This window comes from Lissotriton helveticus, chromosome 5_1 (genome assembly GCF_964261635.1).
Source record: "Lissotriton helveticus chromosome 5_1, aLisHel1.1, whole genome shotgun sequence".
In the NCBI taxonomy this organism is placed as follows: domain Eukaryota; kingdom Metazoa; phylum Chordata; class Amphibia; order Caudata; family Salamandridae; genus Lissotriton; species Lissotriton helveticus.
The window spans coordinates 1,055,591,699-1,055,613,263 of record NC_136065.1 but is presented as its reverse complement, the minus strand read 5'-3'; the positions used below and the strand labels follow the sequence as shown (position 1 = coordinate 1,055,613,263).

General features: G+C 41.1%; 1 protein-coding gene across 3 annotated transcripts in view; it reads left to right on the top strand.

The window, feature by feature from the left end:
- The window catches only part of PPRC1 (PPARG related coactivator 1), a 156,121-nt gene extending 134,853 nt beyond the window's left edge, over window positions 1-21,268 (top strand). For all 3 annotated transcript variants that reach the window (XM_078643599.1, XM_078643598.1, XM_078643600.1), the window contains 3 exons: window positions 987-1,108; window positions 13,948-14,099; window positions 20,831-21,268. In XM_078643599.1, coding sequence (XP_078499725.1) covers window positions 987-1,108; window positions 13,948-14,099; window positions 20,831-20,928 — 372 coding nt within the window. In that variant the 3' untranslated portion in view covers window positions 20,929-21,268. The remainder of the gene's footprint in view (window positions 1-986; window positions 1,109-13,947; window positions 14,100-20,830) is intronic.
- Window positions 21,269-21,565: the final 297 nt, after the last annotated feature.

The following is a 21,565-nucleotide window of genomic DNA, read 5'->3' as shown; positions in this document are numbered from 1 at the left end:
AGTAGCTGAAAGAGCTCTACACACACTAGATGTTAAGAGAGCTCTGTGATATTATGTTGACAGAACAAAATCATTCAGAAAGACAAAACAACTATTTGTTGCCTTTTCACCACAACATAAGGGTAATCCCATTTCCAAGACAGGAATAGCCAGATGGATTGTTAAATGCATTCAAATATGCTATCAAAAAGCAAAGCGCACTTTAACAGTTCCCCCAAGAGCACACGCAACCCGCAAAATGGGAGCATCCATGTCTTTCCTAGGAAATATTCCCTTAGACATATGTAGGGCAGCTACATGGTCTACCATACACACTTTCACTAAACACTACTGTGTTGACGTGCAGGCTAAGCAGCAAGCTGCGGTAGGCCAGGCTGTCCTTAAAACTCTTTCAAACCACTGCAGCTGGTACAGGTAACCACCGCTTGAGGAGAAACTGCTATACAGTCTATGCTAAGATATGAATTCAGCAGCCCACATGCCTCGAACGTAAAATGCTACTTAGCAGTATGCGTCTGTTCTTGGCATGTAGGGCTGCTGACATTCATATTGCCCACCCTCCTCCCCGGTGCCCGTCACAGCTGGAGGGTTACCTTCTTAACATACATTTACATGGTCATCTCTTATTATTCTATACTCCATCTTTGCCACAATGGCGAAAAACAATCTGAGGATGGAGAAGATGCCCATGCACACTGTAGTCCAGGTGAGGAGTCACCTATCTCGTGATACTTCGAAGAGTCTTCCAGGACAACAAGGTGCAAACATCCAGACCCAACACTAGGCGGCGATCTATGTTAAGACATGAATGTCAGCAGCCCTACATGCCAAGAACAGATGCATACTGGTAAGTAGCATTTTCCTTATGTATGCCTCCTTGACTCTGTTTAGTTCACATTTTCAGTTGGCTGAATGTTTTAAAAACTTCAGATTTTTTCATAATCTATTTCCATGCTGCCATTCCTGAACTTTCTTTTTCTTTGCAGGAGGAGCGCCGTGTTGTCTACATTGGTAAAATCCCTGGTGTAATGACACGGGCTGAACTAAAGCATCGCTTCTCAGTATTTGGCACTATAGAGGAATGCAATATTCACTTCAGGGATCATGGGTAGGCAGGTTTTTCCTTTCAATTCTGATGGAGGTTTGGGTCCGCATTAAGTTTGGATACTGCAAGTTAGTTGATGAGTGGTCCTTTTGCATAGGCTTGTCTTAAATCCGGAATGTTTCCATGTTGTATAATTTAATAATTTAATCTGGCCCCAACAAGCATAACTAAAATATTAGGCACAGAAAATATCCTACCTTTTACTTTTTTTTTTTTTTAAAGAGAACAGTTCCTGCTATGCAGGAGAATCATGTAAGAACCCAGATGTTCAGCATCCTGTTGAATCTTTGGATGAGGCGTTGTGGTGGGTACTGTTCTTTTCTGAACACAGTGGGTTGGCAACTCATTGCTTATATTGGACTTAGCCAGACAATGGTCAGTCTTTTTATTTCAACTTCAAGGCCTGCTAGGTCTCTAATGACCGTGCTCATTTGCCTGAAGAAAATGGCAGTGCTACGTTTTTCCTTCCTTTTGCCTTTTTAACCCCCCCCCCCCTTCTGACAGTTGTGGAAAGACCCCTTGTGTACCATACCAAAACAAGCAATGGGCTTTGTGCCAGCCCATTGCCATTAGTTTTCTTTCTGTCACTCAATTACTTACATTATTTTTACCCCTAGTATGTGTTCTTCCTCTGGGGCATCGCTTGTTCGCCATTCTTTTAAATGGATGAATTGTGTCCTCCCAGCACTCACATTCAGGGTACTACTTTTTTTTGGTCTTGCCTAAGACAGCGCATGCACTGTGTTGAGACCTATTGTCAGCCTATCAATGGTTGCCTCATTGTCACTCATTTGCGTTTTCACCAGCTTCTGTAGGCATTCTTCCTCATGTTAGTCCCTCTCCTGGAGCATGGCGCATTACTTGTATCCTTGTTTAAGCACTGAGTGTTTTGCAGCGGTCCCCTTTGTGTACTTCTCCGCTTTCTGTTATTTTTGTTCTCTCCTTCTTGCTATTGTTGCTTCCCATCTGCACTCATTCCCTTGATCTTCATGCTCTCCCTGTTTGTGCTTTCCCAGCCTCGCTCACACTCAATAGATTGTCCCTGTGCTTCACCGACTTTCCCTCCCAACCCCGTTGTCAGATTACTACCCCAGCCCTTCCCACCCTTTGTAATCTTGCTGCTCCAGCCCCTCCCATCCACCCACAGTTGTGTATCCTTCCCTGTTGATTATTGTATGTCCTCTCCCCCACGTATTATCCTTTCCCATCTGTTGCTTTATCCCAAAACCACTCCCTTTAGAAAAAAAAGTTTTACTCCTGCTTTTTTTTTTGCAGTTTTTTTTTTTTTTTGCAGTTTTATATAGCGCGAACTAGACCCGAACCGAATCAGGTATCAGAGCGCTTTACATTTTTACGTTTTTCCAGTTACTTTCATTTTAGGCACGGGGAGATTAAGTGATTTGCCCAGAATCACAGGAGGTTTTGGCGTCGTTACCGAGACTCGCACCCAGTTCCTCCAGGTCCGAGGTCGAGCGCCCTAGCCGTTAGGCCAACTCCTCTCCCCTTTGGAGCATGACTGAAAATCATTGCTATAGGCATTAACTGTCCGAGGCAAGACTTACTGACGTTGCATTTTTTTTCTTAAGTTGGCACTCAGGAGTGATTTTTGTTTGTGCTGCTCTACCCCCTCCAATTACCACCACCCCCCTCCCCCGCTATCCCTCATCACCAGGCTTGTCTCAGTTAACAGCAACGTAGATTTTTGCCAGGCTCTGACTAAATAGCAGACTTAAAAGGTTGTTTTATCTCCCGCATTCCACATTTCGTACAAAGGTGTACACCTTGGAATAAAAAACCTCTTGTGCTGCGGAAGAGTAGGACTGCTGCACTCACACATTTGAGGCAGAAAATGTCCTTGGCATGAGATCTTTTACTTGATATCCATAATTCTGCTCCCTTGCTACTGCTAAAGACCAAATTGCTGGAACATTTATTTCGCTTCTGAATCCTTTGGAAATAAATGTGGTCCTCAGCAAGCATTTTCTGTTTAAATGTTGACACTTCCTCATTGCTTAAATTATGTGAAAAGTTTCCGTAGTGAAAAGTATCTAAAAAAAATACACACTGCCATTTATTAAGATTGAAAATATTAAATCTTGTGTACAGTTTTGAGGTCTTCATATGGTTTTCTCCCATTATTTTTCAAGTGGTTTTTGGATGTACATGGATTGAGAACCCGCTAAAGCAGTCTACTCTACACTTTATATTCAATAAAATCCTAATAAAATAAATACATCAATATATAGATAATTAAACTATAATTCAGCCCTATTCTCCCATTGATCTTTTAAAGTTTTATCCATACATGAATTCCTACCACCGCCATTGGCTGTTCACTGTGAATGATGGCATTTTGCTCTTGCGCATGTGCTTAAAAAGTAGTCCACTCGAGTACCAGGGCTGGTATACCAATATCTGCTCTAGTTTCATGTTTTTAGCTCTTTGCATTTTTTTTTTGTTAGTACATTTTTACTTTTTTTTGTTGTTGTTGACATTTATGCCACCCTTATACTTTGATGGTTGCATACACCAGAGGACACCAAAGAACTTTACGGGCAGCAGTATTCCTTTTTAACTCAAAAGTCACACAGTAAAAATGTCACACGGAGGAACAAAGATGGAGTCAGCGTGAGCACTTGCGCTAATCAGGCGCTCACGCTAGGCGCATAGCCGATTGGCTAGGCGCCCTGCAATGCTCAGACAGGCACGCAGACTGACAGCGGGAGGCTCGCTAACGCCCAGCTTGCATTTTCAGAGGGAAACACTGCCATCGGTTACGGTGGCAATTTACTTACCGATCCCTGCAGATCCCCGTGTGCTGCCCGCCTGGTGTCAGAGGTCTCAGCTTCTGACAAGTTTTCCCTGGATTATTTGGTTTATTGCACTTTTGTCCCCAGACTCGGCTGCTTTCACCGCCTCAATCCTTATGACCTTTATCCTCCAAGGACACGAGGGAAATCTGCGGCGGCAGCATCAGTGCAGCCTCTTGACCATAAGCAGCAGGGGTGCAAAGGACAGCAAGCTGAAAACTGCCACCGCCAACATCGAGGCCAGGGATGCCGCTCCTACGGCAGGCTCTTCCAAACCCAGACATGAGGTTAGTGGGAGTAAAACACTGCTGGGGAAGCCCAGGGGGGTTGGGGTGACTAAAGACTCAGCAGGCGCTCAGCCACCACTTGCAAAAATGTTTTTTGGCGCCAAAGGACAGCCCTCCACAAGTACTAAGACCCTCTCACTCACCCCTTCCCCCGAGAGTGCCCCTCTGGACCTACCAAGTACCCAACCACCTGCGCCAAATCAGCAACAAGAGACTAGTTCAATAGAAATAATCCCAGTGAATGTGCCGCAAAATGACGCAGGAACCACTCCAGACCCACAAGGCTCAGCTGAGATCTTGAGCGACCCCCCCTTATCGTCTTGCTGTTGACACCGGCAAAGGAGCAACCGAGCAGCAAATCCAACTAACTTTCGCCGCTATAGCTTTGAACGCAGAAGGTTGCTCCCATTTGATTGGTCTTGATAACCCCTCCATAACTCCAGAGACTGGTATTGCTAACTACATCCAGGGCTTGGAAGCTGCCGCTGGTGCCCAAGCACCTTGAACTCCAGAAAGTGGGCCTGAGAACTTCTACTCAGTATCTGACGGAACAGGAACTTCTTCCGATGAGGGGTGCCTTGGCACAAGCGAAGATAACAGCGAGGAATCCATCAAACACACCGGAACGGTGCAACGGCCCAAGAAAGCAAGAGGCAAGGACAAAAGATGCAGCCAACTCAAGTGGGATTATTCAGATTCGCACATGTACTATCCCTTGGATGAAGAAGACTCTCACATAGCAAGGTGGGAAAAGACAGCTTGTCAGCGGTCACTACCGAGCCCTCACTAGCGTCAATCCTAGCCTCAATCAAAGAATTCCAAGAAGAGGTTCGTGCGGCCAACCGTGCAGCTAAGGGGGCTGCTAAAAAGCTGCAAGGAGGCTTAAGACGATTGATCAAGACATGCACTTGACCTAAGCGATAGTGTCCATGATTGAGGGGCGCACCGAATGTTTGGAAACGGAGACTACGGCTGTCGAGAAGCGGAGCAAGACCAACACCAACACCGCCTGTCTAGTGGATATAATGTCCAAGATGGAGGAGCAGGAAAACCGCCATTTGTCTGAAATCAAGGCTGGGGAATACCTGGAAGAGATGAAGTCCAAGAAGGGCCCAAGATAGAGACTACCACATAGGCAGGGGTAGGGCAGGGAAAGGGAGGGCTAAGTATTTATTTTTTCTGCTTTTTTTGCTCCTTCTCACTCCTAGCTCTTTGGGGCTCTCTTACATCAGCTTAGCTCCAGGTAAAGCATAAAGTCTGTCGATTTTGTAATATTCTAATTAAACTCCTAAAGCAACTAGCCAAATACATACTTAACTTGTTTTAGGTTAGGAGCTGAGACTCACCTCTGATTACCATCATTCAGGGTATCCCTGATTGCTCTAAGAAAAGGGGGCTGGAGGGGAGCGGGGTATCTAGAATGACAGAGGAATCGATGACACCTCTTCACACACAAACACTCCGACACTGGGCACGGTTAAAGAAATCACCTAATGAAGAGCGTTCAAGGGATCAAGAAATCTTTGGCTTATCTTTTTTTAAAATACCCAAATGGCTAAAATAAGTACTCTTGGGTTTATTTCTGCTAACAGCTGTGGGCTGAACGATGCTTTGAAATAGTAGGGACATCCTGCCCGTAATGGGGCAGCTCATGGTCCGCCAAAGGTCCGACAGCTTTCTTTCATTCCTTTTTTTCTTTCTTTTCTCTTATTTCTCTTTTTCCCCCTACTTCTTACGCTTTTCTTCACCTTTTTCTTCTTTTACCTTGTATATCTCCCTGTTGACATTGAACCCATTGTTTTCATTTGTACATAATTTGTGTCCTTGAATCGTGGTAATTTTGTAGCTGTAGGGGGTGGGGGTGGGAGCTGAAAATGTCAAATCTCTGTACTTACCCCATTGGAAAATAAAATTTAAAAAAAAGGAAGGGTTTTGGAGTAGAACTTGCCAGAGAATTTTTTTAAATGGCCAATATAAGTTCGATAGGGAGCTTAAGAATAAACTAGTCTAGTCCTAATGAGAGCCCCCCCCCCCAAAAAAAAGTGACGTTCAAAATGCAACGACAACCTTCATTGGGAGTTATTTGTAATCATTGTCACAACTGCATGGATGGAGGCTGCAGAGTTCCACGCCTCTGCTTAGCCCGTGACCCATGATCCGAGACCCCGCCTCCGTAATGGCGTCCGCACTCTGGAGACGCTAGCAGATTGTCGGGAGCCGGGAACCGCGAGCACAGAATCAAGCCGCGAGTGAAGGAATGTGCGTGTGAGCTGCGAAGGATATTAGAATGGTTTTAGACTCTGCCTCACTGCCCCTCTGACTCGGCTTTGTCTGGGGAGATAAACTACAGCGTGCAACTCGTTTTTTTCCTTTGGCTGTCTACCCGAGGTGAGCTCATGTAGCTGCTGTTTGCTGCTGGATCAGTCGGGCTCTGGACTGAAGGGGAGAAAGAAAGTACGCTATAACGCTATTGCTGTCTCAGACACCCAACCTCTGCTACCTGTGAAGAACTATTAGGGGTGAAGAAGAAAATAAAAAAAAACTTTGGGCAATTATTAAAGTCCATAAACGATGGTTATAGCTATATCTTTTTTTTTTTTTTTTCAAAAAACTTTAAGAGGAACTAAAAAAAAAAAAAAAAAGTGTACCTTTCTGAAGGAAGAAAGGGAAGGGAGAAGGGATAAAGGATAAAGAAAAAATGGGCAAACCACAGAAGGAGGGAGATGACGCAGCCAAACTAAGTAAAATAGAAGCAGCTGCCCGACAGAAGGCTAAGACTCGACTTGCCCTGGCTAGAAAGGCTGCACGTAAAGCGGCCAGAGACAAAAACAAAAATGGCAACCGGGAGGAGAGCTCTGTAGTTGAAGATACAACACCTGAATCTTCAGATGAGGAATCACCCCCCCCCCCTCTACTCCCCTGGAGCACGAAACACAGCAAAAGACAGGAATGGAGGGGGGTAATTTGGATGACATCATTGCTATAGCCTCGCTCCCTCAATCAGAGGTGGAAGAGCATCCCCAACCTCAAACTCCAACTCCAAATCCTTCTCCAACAACGGTTCTTCCAACACCTCAAGTAGAAGAAGCGAGGGGAGAGAGGAGTACCGTCGGGAAGGAAGTGAAGGACTTTCCGCTTTTCGCAAAAAGAACAACTCCAAAATCTCTCACTCCTCATCTTCATCCAGCCCAGCTTCCTTTGGTCTCTATTACGTTGGATTCACCTGCGTCTAGTGCCCTATCTAAAGGCCCTGACATGATAGATACACTACCTCAAACCCAACTCCCAACAGCAGCTGAGGTAATGAGTGATCGTGATATCGGGCAAACTATAACTCCCGGGAATGTGGAAGAAACAGGTCTCGACTCAAGTTTATTGGGCTCCGAAGCAAGAACTGAGGCGAAATATCAGCTAGATATACGTGAGATGCTCAATCTAATCCTCGACGAGATCCGCGAAATTAAAAATCAGCGAACAGAGTTAGCTGCCATCCACATTAGAATAGATAAGTTGGAAGAGATAACTCTGGCACTCCCTAATAGAATACAGGAAGCTGAATCAAGGATATCAACATTGGAAGATCAAATGAATCTGGTATCTGGAGCGACGAGAGAGGCTACAAAGAAGCGGATCTCCATGGAGAATAAACTCGAGGAGTTGGAGAACCACTCTCGTAGATCGAACCTGAGGATTGTGGGTGTTCCCGAAGGAACTGAAGGTTCCGACACGGTACGCTGTGTTAATACCTTCATCCAGAAAGTAGTCCTGCCAGACTTTGAAGGAGACCTAACAATAACTAGGGCACATAGAGTACCAGCTCAGCGTTTTGCGAATTCTCCTTTTCCCAGAACTATCTTATTAAATTTTGCAGATTTCAGGATCAAGGAGCAGATTCTTTCTAAAGCCTATCAACAACGTCAGTTTTCAATCTCTGAGACTACTAAATGCAGGATCTTTTCGGACATGACAGCAGCTGCGGCCAAGAGAAGGAAAGAGTTTGTAAAACTGCTGCAGCTATTCAAAGCCAATGGCGCCCAGGCCTCGATTGCGCAGCAATCAAACCTGAAGGTTCTTGTAAAGGGAAAATTCTTTTTGTTCACCGACTTAGAGGAGGCTCAGACTCTTCTCAATGAAATATCCACAAGGGCTTAGGCTTAAAAACTTAACGGAGTTACAATGTGAGGAACCCAAGGTTCTAATCTGAAGGGGATGCGATAGCTAAAAGAAATTGTTTGAAGGCGGGTGTTCCTGGGTTATTGGGTCACACCAGGGTGTACTATGAAGACACCCGAAGAAGAAATCAGAGGGTGGGATGTGGGCAGTGTGGAAGGGGGGGATCCCACGTTCCAGGGGAGGGTTCTGGGTGGGGGGGGGGGGGGGGGTAAATGCAGCAAAAATTACAAGCGCAGTAGGTTTGTTATTTTTCATATTGTTTGGTACAGAATATGTTTAGAATTTTACAGATTTAAGGATGAGATTTGATACATGTAATATCCTGTCCATTAATGCGAACGGGCTGCTTAATAAACAGAAGTATGGAGCCCTGTTGAAATGGGTAATTGCCCTAAAACCCCAGGTGGTCTTCCTCCAGGAGACACACCTGAAAACAAATTCTCCAAAGTTGTTTCTGCCAAGATATTTTTCCCATGGGTTTTTTTCCTCCGCTGGGGTCGCCCAGAGGGGGGTTGCTAATTATTTCTCTAGGAATCTACCCTGGGAAATTCTACGGATGCAAAGAGACTCTAAAGGTAGATGGCTTTGGGTTTTAGTAAAATTGTCGGGAAAAGTATTCAACTTTGTAAATTACTATGGCCCGATTTTTGATGACACCTTGGCATTGTCTGAAATTAGTGAAATTCTGAGGGGCACTATGGGACAAATTATAGTAGGAGGCGATTTTAATTACATCCAGGATCTAAAGAGGGATACTTCTAACAAGAACAAGAAACAATTAAAACCAAAGACGAAAGGAGTACTGGAGGCTTTTAAGATAGAATACCAATTGAGGGACTCTTGGCGCTCCTTTAATCCCAATTCAGAGTCTTACACATGTTATTCCAATAGGTTTCATACAGCCTCCAGAATAGATTTTTTTTTGTCCTCTAAATCACTTCAAATTTCCAACGCATTGATAGGTTGCAATCCCTTTTCAGATCATGGGAGGGTTGAGATTGAACTGATACTGGAGGGTATCGAAGGGGTGCGTTCTAGGTGGCAGTTGGATCGCACCCTTTTACAGAATATGATATGGGTAGAGGGCTTCAAAGACTGGATAAAAGATTTTTTTCTAGTAAATAATGACTCCGCAGAGCCTTTTGCAGTATGGGGAGCATTTAAAGCAGCAGCCCGGGGACAGATTATAGCATTTTCTAGTAACAAGGCTAATACTCGAAGGGAAAAAATATCTGCCCTTCAGTATGCTGCTGAAAAGGAGCATGCATTAAAACTGAATCAAATGCCTAATAAATGGGAACAAGCCAAAGCAATGCTTAGGGACTTTTTTGTTTTAGAAGAGATAAACAGCTCAAAGGCCTTTCAGCAAAGGCTGTATGAAGATAGTCAACTGATGGGAAAGCTCTTGGCTAATTCAATCAGAAAAAAACAAGAGTCCTCTATCATTTTGAAAATTCAAGACCCTCTGGGGGGAACCAACACCCAGAGCGAGGGGATTGCGAAAATATTCCTTGATCATTATGAGAGAATCTACTCTACAGATATTCAAGTGGGCGGAATGATGATCAAGGAATATTTTGATAATTTGGATATTCCCAAAATCTCCGATTACAGGAGTAATCAAATAGGCTCAGAAATAAATTTACTTGAAATTCAAAATAGTATAAAAGAAACAGCAGGTGCAAAGGCTTCAGGCATGGATGGATTCCCGATCGAATTTTATAAGATCTTCGTGAAGGAATTGGAGGATCCATTAAAAAATTTATTTAATTTTATTAGAGTTGGTGGAAAGGTCCCATCCGAGTTTAAAGAGTCCACAATTATTAGCTTTGTGAAGAAAGATAAGAATCCGGAGGATGTGAATTCCTATAGACCTATTAGTCTTTTAAACTCTGACTACAAGATTCTTATGAAGATCTGGGCTCAAAGATGTGTTGGCAGCCCAGGAGGTAATACATAAAGATCAGACGGGATTTATAGCTGGGCGATATATGGCAGCCAACACAGAATACTTGATGCAGGCGTTAGACTATTTAAATGTTAATTCGATCGCTGCATGCATCTTAATGATTGACGCTGAAAAAGCATTCGATTTAGTTAATTGGTCAGCATTATTTTCTTCCTTAGGCTACTTTGGTTTCCCTGCCCTAATTATTAGGATGATACAGAATATTTATGAAGGAGCGTCAGCCCAGGTGATAATTAATACTAGGCAAGCAGGGAAGATAAAAATAAACCGCGGCACTAGGCAAGGTTGCCCCTTATCGCCCTTGCTTTTTACTTTTTTTATCGAACCCCTGGTAATAAAAATAAGGAATAATGACGCAATTTACCCTCCAATTGCTGGAATGTCAAAGTTAAAACTGTTTGCGGATGATATTATTTTGTATCTGGCTCCTGATAAAGAAAATATTTTATGCCTCCTGAAAGATCTTAAAGAATATGAGAGTATCGGGGGTTATAAGATCAACGAGAAAAAAACAGAAGTTCTTATTTTAAATTCAAGTATAGATTTTCTTCCGCTAGATCTTCAGTTCCAAGCACAAAAACGGGATCCAATAAGATATCTAGGGTGTTTTGTGACCAGCGAGTATCAAGAACTTTTTCGATTGAACTATATAAAAATGAAGAACAAAATCAAGAGTCTACTCGAACAATGGGACCTATTGCCCTTATCTCTGATTGGCAGAGAAGCTCTGATAAAGATGAATGTATTGCCTTTGCTTTTATTTCTGTTTAGCAATATCCCAATTAAAGTCAATACGGCCTTTTTTAATGAACTCGAATCTATGTTGAGGAAGTTTATTTGGAATAAAAAGGCCTCAAGAGTCAAGCTTTCGGTAGTACAACTATCTGTAAATCAAGGTGGGCTCGCTCTACCCCATTTTAAGACATATTATGAAGCAGCCTTTTTTGATATAGTGGCAGGATTATTAAGGAACAGACAGACAAGAGACAATTTTTTTTGGATAAAATGTTGAAGGAATCGGGTTCTCAATTTTTTTTCTTTTTAAAAACTGCAAAACTTCCTAAGAAAACAAGATACAAGACATTGATGGGGTATTCATCCAGATTACGTTTTTTATTTAAAAAATACGGATCAGACGGATCCATTTATTTGAAATTGTCGGAATGCACTAAAATGGGTCTCAAGATATCTCCGAATCACTTGTTAGAATGGGAATCTGCCGGATTTTGTGAAATAAGGCACCTACTCATTCAAAATACGGTAATCAGTTGGCAGTTGGTTATAGATAGAACACACCCCAGTAGGCTTAGGTTTTTTGAGTACTTACAACTGATTTATTTTATAAGAAAAGAAATAGGAGGCTTAAATACAACACCCAATGTCTTGTTAACAGCTTTATATGGGGAGAAACACAAGAGTATTGGATTTTGGTATAAAAAATTAATGCCTTCCGGTTTATCTCCTATAATTACTGATCATTTAGAAAAGATAAGCCTCTCGCTACAGTGCGTTTTATCAGATAAAGATTGGGAGCTAATATGCCAATTAGGAAATAAAGCCCTCCGAGCAGCTAATTATAAACGTATGTCCTTTCTCTCTCGCTGGCTGGCGTACTACACTCCAGAAACCTTACAGAGAATATTCCCTGAATGTGAAAATAAATGTTTTAGGTGCAAAACTAGGGACCAGGGGGGTTGGTATCATATCTTCTTCTCTTGTCCAAAGTTAGAATCCTTCTGGAAGGGGATCTTTGCAGACCTGGAGATTGCAACAGGGAAAATTCTATTACCAGAAGCGGAGGTGGCCCTTTTCGGTATCTGCAAAGAAAGGAATAGGTTTAATAAATCAGAAGAAGTGTTTATTTTTATTTCTACTGCAGTAGCTCGGTCTCTGATTCTACAAAATTGGAAATCTATGGTGATCCCATGCCAGTTGAAATGGGTTAATAAAATGAGAAGAACATGCAATTTTGAGAGAGCTTATGCAGGTAGAGTGGGCGCGATAGCCAGATTCGAAAGGAATTGGAAATATTTTGAGAATCTTGAATTGATAAAAGGAAGTTGATTATTTTATTTGAATCGATTTTTAGTGATTATTGCATCAGCACTTTAAAAACCGCAAATACATATTCATGTTGTTTTGCTAGTTGTTCATGTACTTTTTCGTATATACTAGCAAATTTTGCACGATATTGCATTCGCACTTTAAAAAAAATATATATATATATAATATTTCTGCTGCTATATATTGATGAAAGGTAATAATATTTTTCGCTGCTATACATCGGCTCTTTTTGCACTTTATTGTACTAGTCACTTTATATAAGCTAATTTTGCACATTACTACACTAGCACTTTGAGAATTACAATAATATTTGTGCTACTTTAAATCGCTGGTTCTCGCACTTTATTGCACTAGCACTTTACAAACCGCATAGTAATCTCGATGCTTTTTATTAGACGTTTATATATTAGTCAATTCAGCACGTTTTTGTACTAATATTTTAAGAATAGCAATAACATCTTTGTATATCCTCATTTTTATGGGGGTAGGTTTATATGAATGTTTATATGAATTATAGTAGAAAGTTCGATGCATAATATCAGTTGTTTCTCAGGTACTAGCACTTTAATATCGGTATGTTATTGCAGTTATTGTATTTCCGCTGTGGTATTTTATTATCTAGGGTTGTCTCTTGTATATTGTTTGTAAATTTTTGTCCAACTATGAAGAATTTAATGTACCAATGTTTTCCTACGGCTTGTTCAATAAAAAAATAAAAAAACTGCATGTAGGCAATACTAAAAAATAAATTGGTAGCCTACCTAAAAGTACGCTAGAAAACCCACATAGCTGGATTTCGAAAAATAGAGGTAATGAAGGAGAGTAATAATGGAGATCTCACTACCAATAAAAAGCATTTGACTTGTGCAAATGTAATATGAATGTAAATTTATGTTCATGTTGGATTTATATTTTAAGATATTGAATGTTTTTTCCCATAGTTTGGGCGCACATTACTTAAAGTTGTTTCTGAAATGTAATGTGCAGCCATAAAGTGCTGCAGAAATGTACCTCATGCAAACGTGATCCGATTAGGTATTTTTGAAATATGCTTTACCTATAAAGTGAGAGAAAATCACAAACATTAAGAAAATTAAATTACTGAATCCTATAACCGTGTTATATGAATAATTTCAGCTATGGAACAGTTTTTTGATTTTATAGTGGCCCAACCCATTTCTATGAAAACACTTTTACTGCAGCAGTTCTGCGTTTTTTTCAAGAACTTAACACTTATTGCGTATGTTTACATAGAAAAACAAAAAAGGACATGCCAGTGCCAGACCTGTTGGCTTTGCCAAAACTTGTTTACATTTTCTCATAAGTGCCTTACTTCATTTTGCTATGAACATGCTGGACCGATGTTTTTTTTTTTTTTGTCGCTCTTCATGGTGCATGGGTAGCTTGCTTATTTACTGTTGAAATTATTCTACACATACAATGAACTAACAAAGCACACACCAGTTCGAACATTCAAAAGCATGCTAATGGATACAGTGTACTACTGAAGTAATTGTACATTAAACTTTTTTTTGGCAGTGATAACTATGGGTTTGTTACCTACCGCTACACTGAAGATGCTTTCACTGCCATAGAAAATGGCCACAAACTACGAAGGCCTGATGAGCTTCCTTTTGACCTCTGTTTTGGTGGTCGCAGGCAGTTCTGCAAGAGTAACTATGCAGATCTTGGTATGTATTGATTTTGTTTTGTCGCTGCACTGTGTAACATAAATATTTCAGTAACTAAAGATGACTGTCCGTTTATTTGAGAGGTAGTATGAAGTCGCGTTTCAGAGACTCTTCAAGGCATGGGCGAAGTGCTGTTCCCATAGAAAGTACATTTTCTTTCTAACTCCTGTATATTTCTGTATCTCAACTGTCAAGGTATAATTCATTACTGTTAGGCAACGTAGGCATTGACTAGGCAGAAAATGAGTGGTAAAATTGAGTTGGTCCAAACCGGCCCCCCCCCCAACCAAAATACGACTTTCCTGGGGAATCTAAAATCCTTAAGATGACACTTTTAACATTTATCTATCAAAATTGTTTTTGTTGTGTTCATAGCTGCCAAGGTTTCAGATTAGTATGTGACATTTTCATAATTTTAGTAATTATGAGTGACATTTCAACAACTATGAGTGACACCTCGCGAGCAAAATCAAGCAAAGAGAAGGGAAACATATAAATATCAGAAATTACACCCATTTAAGCAACGAGAAACTGTAAGAACATCTTAAAACTGGTGCAAAGCCCCAGAAATGGAAGGGCAACAGTCTGCTGATTTAGGGACTCAACAGTCAGCCCACCGCAGACAGCAGAGCACTGGGCAAGCCTCAGAAGAGTAAAGACTAGATGCCAAGTTTTCAGATTGCTTATGTGAGACATTTTCATGGTTTCAGTGTACTTGTCACATTCTACTACTAAACTTGTGATACTGAGTGACACTTTCTCACAAGTAAAACTAAGGAATTAAGTCCAAGTAAAGACCTAAAGTGTCGTATGTGTGTGAACATCTGATCAATAGCCTTCACATGCATTTCTACCTTGAAAACACTCCTATGAATGAGGATAATAAATGTGCAAGCAGGTTGAATTTATGAACTTGGAAGTGACATCTACAGAATGTAAACATTCTCCTCATTTTAATTAGGGTTGAAATTGTGTGTTCAGTGCCCAGTTTCTATGTACATAAATCACACGTGCTAAGGGTTTTTGGACATTGTTGCAACCTGCCGTTTCTGTTTAATATGGCCCACTAAACTAAATACTGATCTCTACCACAAAAAAACATTCACTAGAATTATCTTGGCATTTTTATTGTCTGAAAACGTCTGGACCACAAGGAATTCAGCCCCACTTTCCGGTGGTTTTAAACCCATGTTATTTATACAAAAGTACAAGTTCCACAAGTAAAACAAAACTCTCTCTCTGTGAGAAAAGTAACTCACAGGTATCATCAAACCTCCTAAAACACAGTTTGCGAATATACAGCATGACTTGTACACATACCGACTTTCCAGCAGGGATTAACCCTTTGCGATAGTAAATCATATCGAGCCAACTGCCAGTACACGAAAACTTCGACATAAACATTTATATCAATGTAGTAGGGTTAAGCGTGTCTCTGAGTCACTGGGGTTGTACGTGGTAAAATAATACCTAGCTGCTGGGGATGGCTGGGTCGCGAAGTCTGTCATGATCCCTGGCTGCAGACAGGTGCTGGAAGTTTGCACAAGTGGGAGTAGTCCTAGCACAGCAAGAGCAAGGAGCTTATGCACTTGTGCTTGAGAGCCGTGCCTGTGTTATTTAAAGACACTCAGCTCAGAGCAAGTGCTCTCAGACTCATGCCGGCTGTGATCTTTCGCAAGCCTCGAGAGGCCACTACAGAGGATGGGCAGCAGCACGTGTAGGCCAGGAGGTCGGTTCTTTTCCACGGCCAGGCAGTTTTTTAAAATGGTTAATTTAGGGTCTTTTATGTAAGAGTGTGCATTAAAGAGCGGGTTAACATGGCAGTAATTAATGTTGGGCATTCTCGAGAAACACAGGCCAGGCAGCCCTTTTCAGTTTATTGAGCTCCGCACTCACTGCTCACATTTTTTGTATCATATGTTTAACTTAGCTGGCTGCAGTGGTAGGCTTTGCACTGCTGCCTAATGTCCAGCTCCGCCATCCCCCGACAGGCCACAGGGATCGTAGTAACCAAGACTCTTAAGGTCGGCTTACTGGATGGAGTTTTTTTCTCAATTCATCTCTGCGCTTCTAATTTTATTTTATATAAACTTTCAGCAGGCACATTCAATCAACTAGCCAGGCAGTTTACTTATGAGAACCAGTACCTGCCGGTTGCGACACAATCCACGGGACTCATGATTACCACCAGCTGAGCAGCAGCTCGACTCACTGTCTCTCTCGAGTACACCGCTACTTCTAACGACCAGGGACCTCACTTCCTGTGTTCAGGCAGCTGGATGTGAGGTCACATCCGATTATATTCCCCCCCACGGCGCCACAGCCAGTAGCAGGCAACCACTGCTGACCTGAGTGAGGGAAGGCCCTCCCGCCTGGGTCAAGTCTTCGGCAGTGAGTGCGTCAGTGTCTTCATTGGTTGACAGCCGCGCCGAGACTGGGAATTAAATACAGCCAGGGCAGTCCGATGCAGATTGCAACATTGTAGATCCTCACTGACTCTCAGAGCCAGAGACATTTAACTGTTTATTAACTATCTGAGCCAGCTGCTGGCAAGTGAGTCTGCAGCGCCGGGAGCAGCACAGCTGGCACACAAGTCAGCACGAGTTTGAGTAGCATTAAAAATGCGTGACAATGCATTTCAGTGCGGTGATGCGGCACACCACACTGAAATGCGTGAGTGTCACATCTGTTGCGTGATACTTGGCAGGACTGTGTGTTTTTGTTCTCTGCGCTAACCGAATTGGAGACACAAGCTGATTTAATTTTTTTGGGTTGGTTGCAAAAATCCTGGTCTTTATGTAAGTAATATTTAAAATGATTAGCCCTGTTTGTGTACCAATGCTGCAGTGCTGAACAATGCTCACAAGTCCAGTTTTAAAACAAACCTGCAAGTACTACCAAACAAGACACCATGTGAATCTTTCAGTATGTTACTGCTGTGTTTTTTCTTGTTTACTTCACAAAGCCATTTCAACAGAGAATGTGGTCACTATGTGATCATATACAACCATACTACATTTGAATACTTTTCCCACAAACTAAGAAATATGAATGTGGCAGTACGGGCAGAACTGCTGATTGGGGAATCTGGTTCGAGTCCTGGCGTTGCCTCAACATCCTTTGAATCTGGGCAAATCACTTTATCTCCTGTGCTTACAATAAAATATATTGTAACTTGTGTAATACAATCTGGTGCTCATGTGAAGTGCGCCAATGCAATTGGGCCATATTTCAATCACTCAAGAATGCACCTCTGGGCCTCGTTTTAGATATGAGACTTTACCCCATACTTTCCTACGGAAGTGGCTTCTCAAATTTGCCATAGTCACTGGCCTCTACACCAAGATTTTTCAGAAGACTTGTAATTTTACTGAGCGGATGCCACAGGGCAGCCGCCCATTCTGAAAAGTGTTCCAACTCCAGTGTAGCTCACCATCTACCACTTTAAAGGACCGATCCAATATCTAGGCCACAATCTGATAACGAAGGGCGCAGGCATGACGTTTACAAACTATTGCATTAAAAATCAAGCTGAAAGGGTCGCGAAAGTTTATCGTTCGAAAAATTGGGTCATGGTTCTAAAATGTTTGGGAATCACTCTTAAAACATGAAGGCGCTTTTGAAATTGAAATGGTACCAGCCCACTACTAATTTGCGAGTTGCAAGGGCATTGTTCAAGAAATGGGGGTTTCATTTGTTAGAAGCTATTCCTGGCCCCAGAGTTTAATGTTCATTATATTTTTGTTCTACCATGTCCAGTTTCCCACCCAGTTTAATTTATTTTGTCTTTTTATTACCAGTGTGGATTGTCAATATCTTGTTTGTCCTTAAATGTGGTTCAACATATTTTAGCAGCAACGAGCATTGTACTGTGCAAACGTTATCTTTCAGACTATCAACCAATCATGTCATCTGTTATTTCCACATGGTGATCTTTTTGGACTCAAGCTAGCTGTCTGTTTCTTCACTGAATTCATTACTCCGTAGCTCAATGTGTGATCTTGGATCACTTACAGGAATTACGATTCATTCTTTTTGTACTTTTCATTAGGACATACAACCCTATATTGAAAATATATCAACTTGCATATAAGTAACTTGAAAATAAATAAGTGTCTGTGAAGAAGATGTAGATGAGGAGTATGTACTTCACCTTATTGTGCCATTCACTATTCTGGCTACAATATTAAAGAACGATATTAAACTTTGATTTTTTGGTAGTTATTCTATATAAAAGCAGCAGGCTTTCCTAATGTTGCTTATTTAAAATGAAAAGATGAAAGCACGCCGAGACAACCCAGCCTGAAAAAGAAATAAATTGCTGGACGCCTACAGACTGACCCTGCTATACCATGGCAGGGTGCATTTGCATTTGACCTGCAGTATATTTGGTATATGCACAGGTATCCGAGAGCATTGGGCTTTGACATGTTTTCCTTATACTTCGGAAATGTTTTTCCGTAAACTTTAAATTGGCATTTACTGTAGGCCCGCATAAGAGTTCTTCCTTAACCCTTGTGTTACCATTCCTATGATTAAAGATTTTTGAAGTGTTTTAAGGTCTCTCCCTGCCTATTACAAATCCATAGCCTCTCGTTTCACAGCCTTCTCGACCCAGCACAAATCTATTTTAGTGCATCTTCCTTGAAAGGTTATTTTTCTAATGGCTGTTGTGTACGAAAGCAGTGCTGGAGAGTTCAAAGCAGTGAGCCCTGCAGTTTTTTTCTTTCTTCAATTTCCATGTCAATAGGCTTATTTTACTAACCGCCAATCATTCCAAATTCTTCATTTTTTCGCCTCTTCAGATCAAAAGGATTCTTGAATCTTAGATAAGATAAAGATCAGAAAAATATATACTATTTTTCCAACTATCATCCACTCCTAGGCGAAGGTGACATCCATGCAGTTCATAGCCCACTGGATGTTAATCTATATGGTAACTCGCTACCAAAATGGATACTAATTATCAGGAAAGCCTGTGTCCTGCTTGACGAGAGGAAAAACCGCCACTTCAGCCATGCCCAGAGCGTTCTAGATTCTAAATTCTACGGTGTAGGTATACTAACAAATAAATCCACAGTATGAGGCACTATTCTAGTACTTTACTTTTGATTCCAGAACAGATGCCCAAGTGTACCACGTTTCCGTGTAAAATGGTATTCTTTGTATCATTAAACGGGTGTCTGACTTTTGGTCAATGCAAGAAGTATCACAACCATGCAGAGCGCTATCTGTTTAGATCCTACGATGCCAGAGAGCTTTGGGAGTCACCTGATAAACACTTGCTTCAGCCCACCCTACAGAAGGAATCTGAAGGATAGTTTTGGAAGGCTTCTCCATTCCCCCTCTTTCCTGAGACCTACTCCTCGACCACTAGTTTGCCAAATCCAGTGGTCTGTCATTCAAATGTATCTGCGCATTCTCTGTGCCCGACTGAACTGTATTAAAATATTCTAAGACAGCGGCATTACAGTTTTTTATATTTTATGTAGTCTCCCATTCTTTTAATCTTAGTACAAGACTTTGCACACTGGTTCTCATTCTGTGATCTCTTCACTGAATGCAAGGTTTAGATCCTTTCCTAGAAGCATGCTGAATAGTCGTACACACAAGTTTTAATCTGTTCAGCAGCAAGTTAAAGTGCCAAGCTCATAAGACAAAGACTGTATGAGGTATAGACATGGCAAACTATTAGTGAAGTTGGCAACCTGATAAACTGTTTCAGTGCAATAGTGTAGTTTTCCAAAGATAATTCCTCATATTCACCTTGGTAGAATTATCTTGTTTCTTTCTGAGACCTTTTTTTAATTCCTTTTGAAGATGTGCTTCACAGCATGTATGCGGATGGTCAGCAGTTTCCATGTTACAATTGGAAACATCATGCTGGCTGTCTTGGAATAGTGTGTGTTCTGGTGGGAGAGCTGTGCCTTATAAGCAAGAAATATTTTTACAAATTAAAAACGTGATGCACTTAACGCCCCCAATGAATTGAGTAATTTATCAAAACCAAAATAAAATTGGGTGCAGAGTAACAATCGGTGGTGGTCAGTCATTTACTGGTGTTCAAATAGTGCAGAGCCATAGTTAAATTTACGTCTTTCCCTTGTCATGTTTCAACTGTTCTTTTGATTTTTACTTTTTAATTGGCAAATCTACTTGTAATGTTTCTAATTACAATGGCCCGACTCACATGACTGTTGTAGTCTTTCTAATTAAGCTGGTCTACTACTCAATTGATGGTGGCAGTTTTGTTTCTGGAAGTAGTTTGTTTATTGCAGATCAGATTATATAGCCGAGGGCTGCTAGAGGTTTAGCCAACTATTATTTTTGGGAGGAGCATATAGAAAGTAATACACAAATACCTGCCCCCTCTAGTTACAGTAACCAGGTTGCATGACAATTTAGCGCCTTGATTTGTACTTTTAATTAAAGGGCAATTTTCTTATTCATGCTTAAATTCTTTACATTGTTTGTAAGCTTTTCATTTTAGTTCCATATTTCCGGTATTACATCTTTAAGTTTGCTCCTACATTTCAACTGCTGATTTGTTAGGCAGAACCCCCAGGATTGCAGAATTTGCTCCGGCTATTAAATGTCAACTTCAAAGGCATGCTTTAATCATCGCTATATAAAACTTTATCAATAAAATACATTGTTTGGTAATAAACGTAGGGTATTGAATGCTTAGTGTACTAAATCTCCTTAGTAATTTGCAGTGTTTTGTTTTTCAGACTCAAACCGGGGTGAATACGATCCTGTGAAAAATAAATTTGAGTCTCTTGACTTCGACACCTTACTAAAACAGGCACAGAAAAGCATTCGGAGGTAACGTTCAACAAAGACAAGCCTCCGAAATAAATGTAATAAATATATATTAAAGATTTATTTTACCTCAAAGGAGTTATTGGTGAACACCTTCCACTATGTAAAGAAAAGCAAAGCTGCTCGACGATGCAAGAGTGTGCAGGTTTATAATTAAAAACAAAAATCATAAAAATGTGCTACAACAAATCTTTTTTTTTTTATTGTCGGTTTTGTATTCTATTTAACAAGTGTTAATTTGCAGTCTCAGAAAAAAATTTGAATACAATCGTGTTTACAGCCAAATACTGTACATTAAAGGAATCACTATGCAGATTAAAACAATAAAATATAGCAAATATGATTCAGACTGTTGTCCTTTTTGTATTTTTTTTTTTTGCTTTGTGTTCTCATAAGAATTATTTTTTTCTTTCGGGCGTACGCTAAGCGCTACAAACACAACTGCCAAGGTTGACGGTATGGACATTTGTCAGCAATTCTGCTAGTTTGTTCCTTTGATTCGTTTTTGGAGGCCCAGATCTTCTCCTCACCTGGGATTTCTTATTTATTAAGACCCTTTATAGACTTGCTTAAATTCCTCTTTTTCAGCTTGTACTAGGATATAGCCCCATGTACTCTCCTGTGCATATGGGATCACTGCTTGA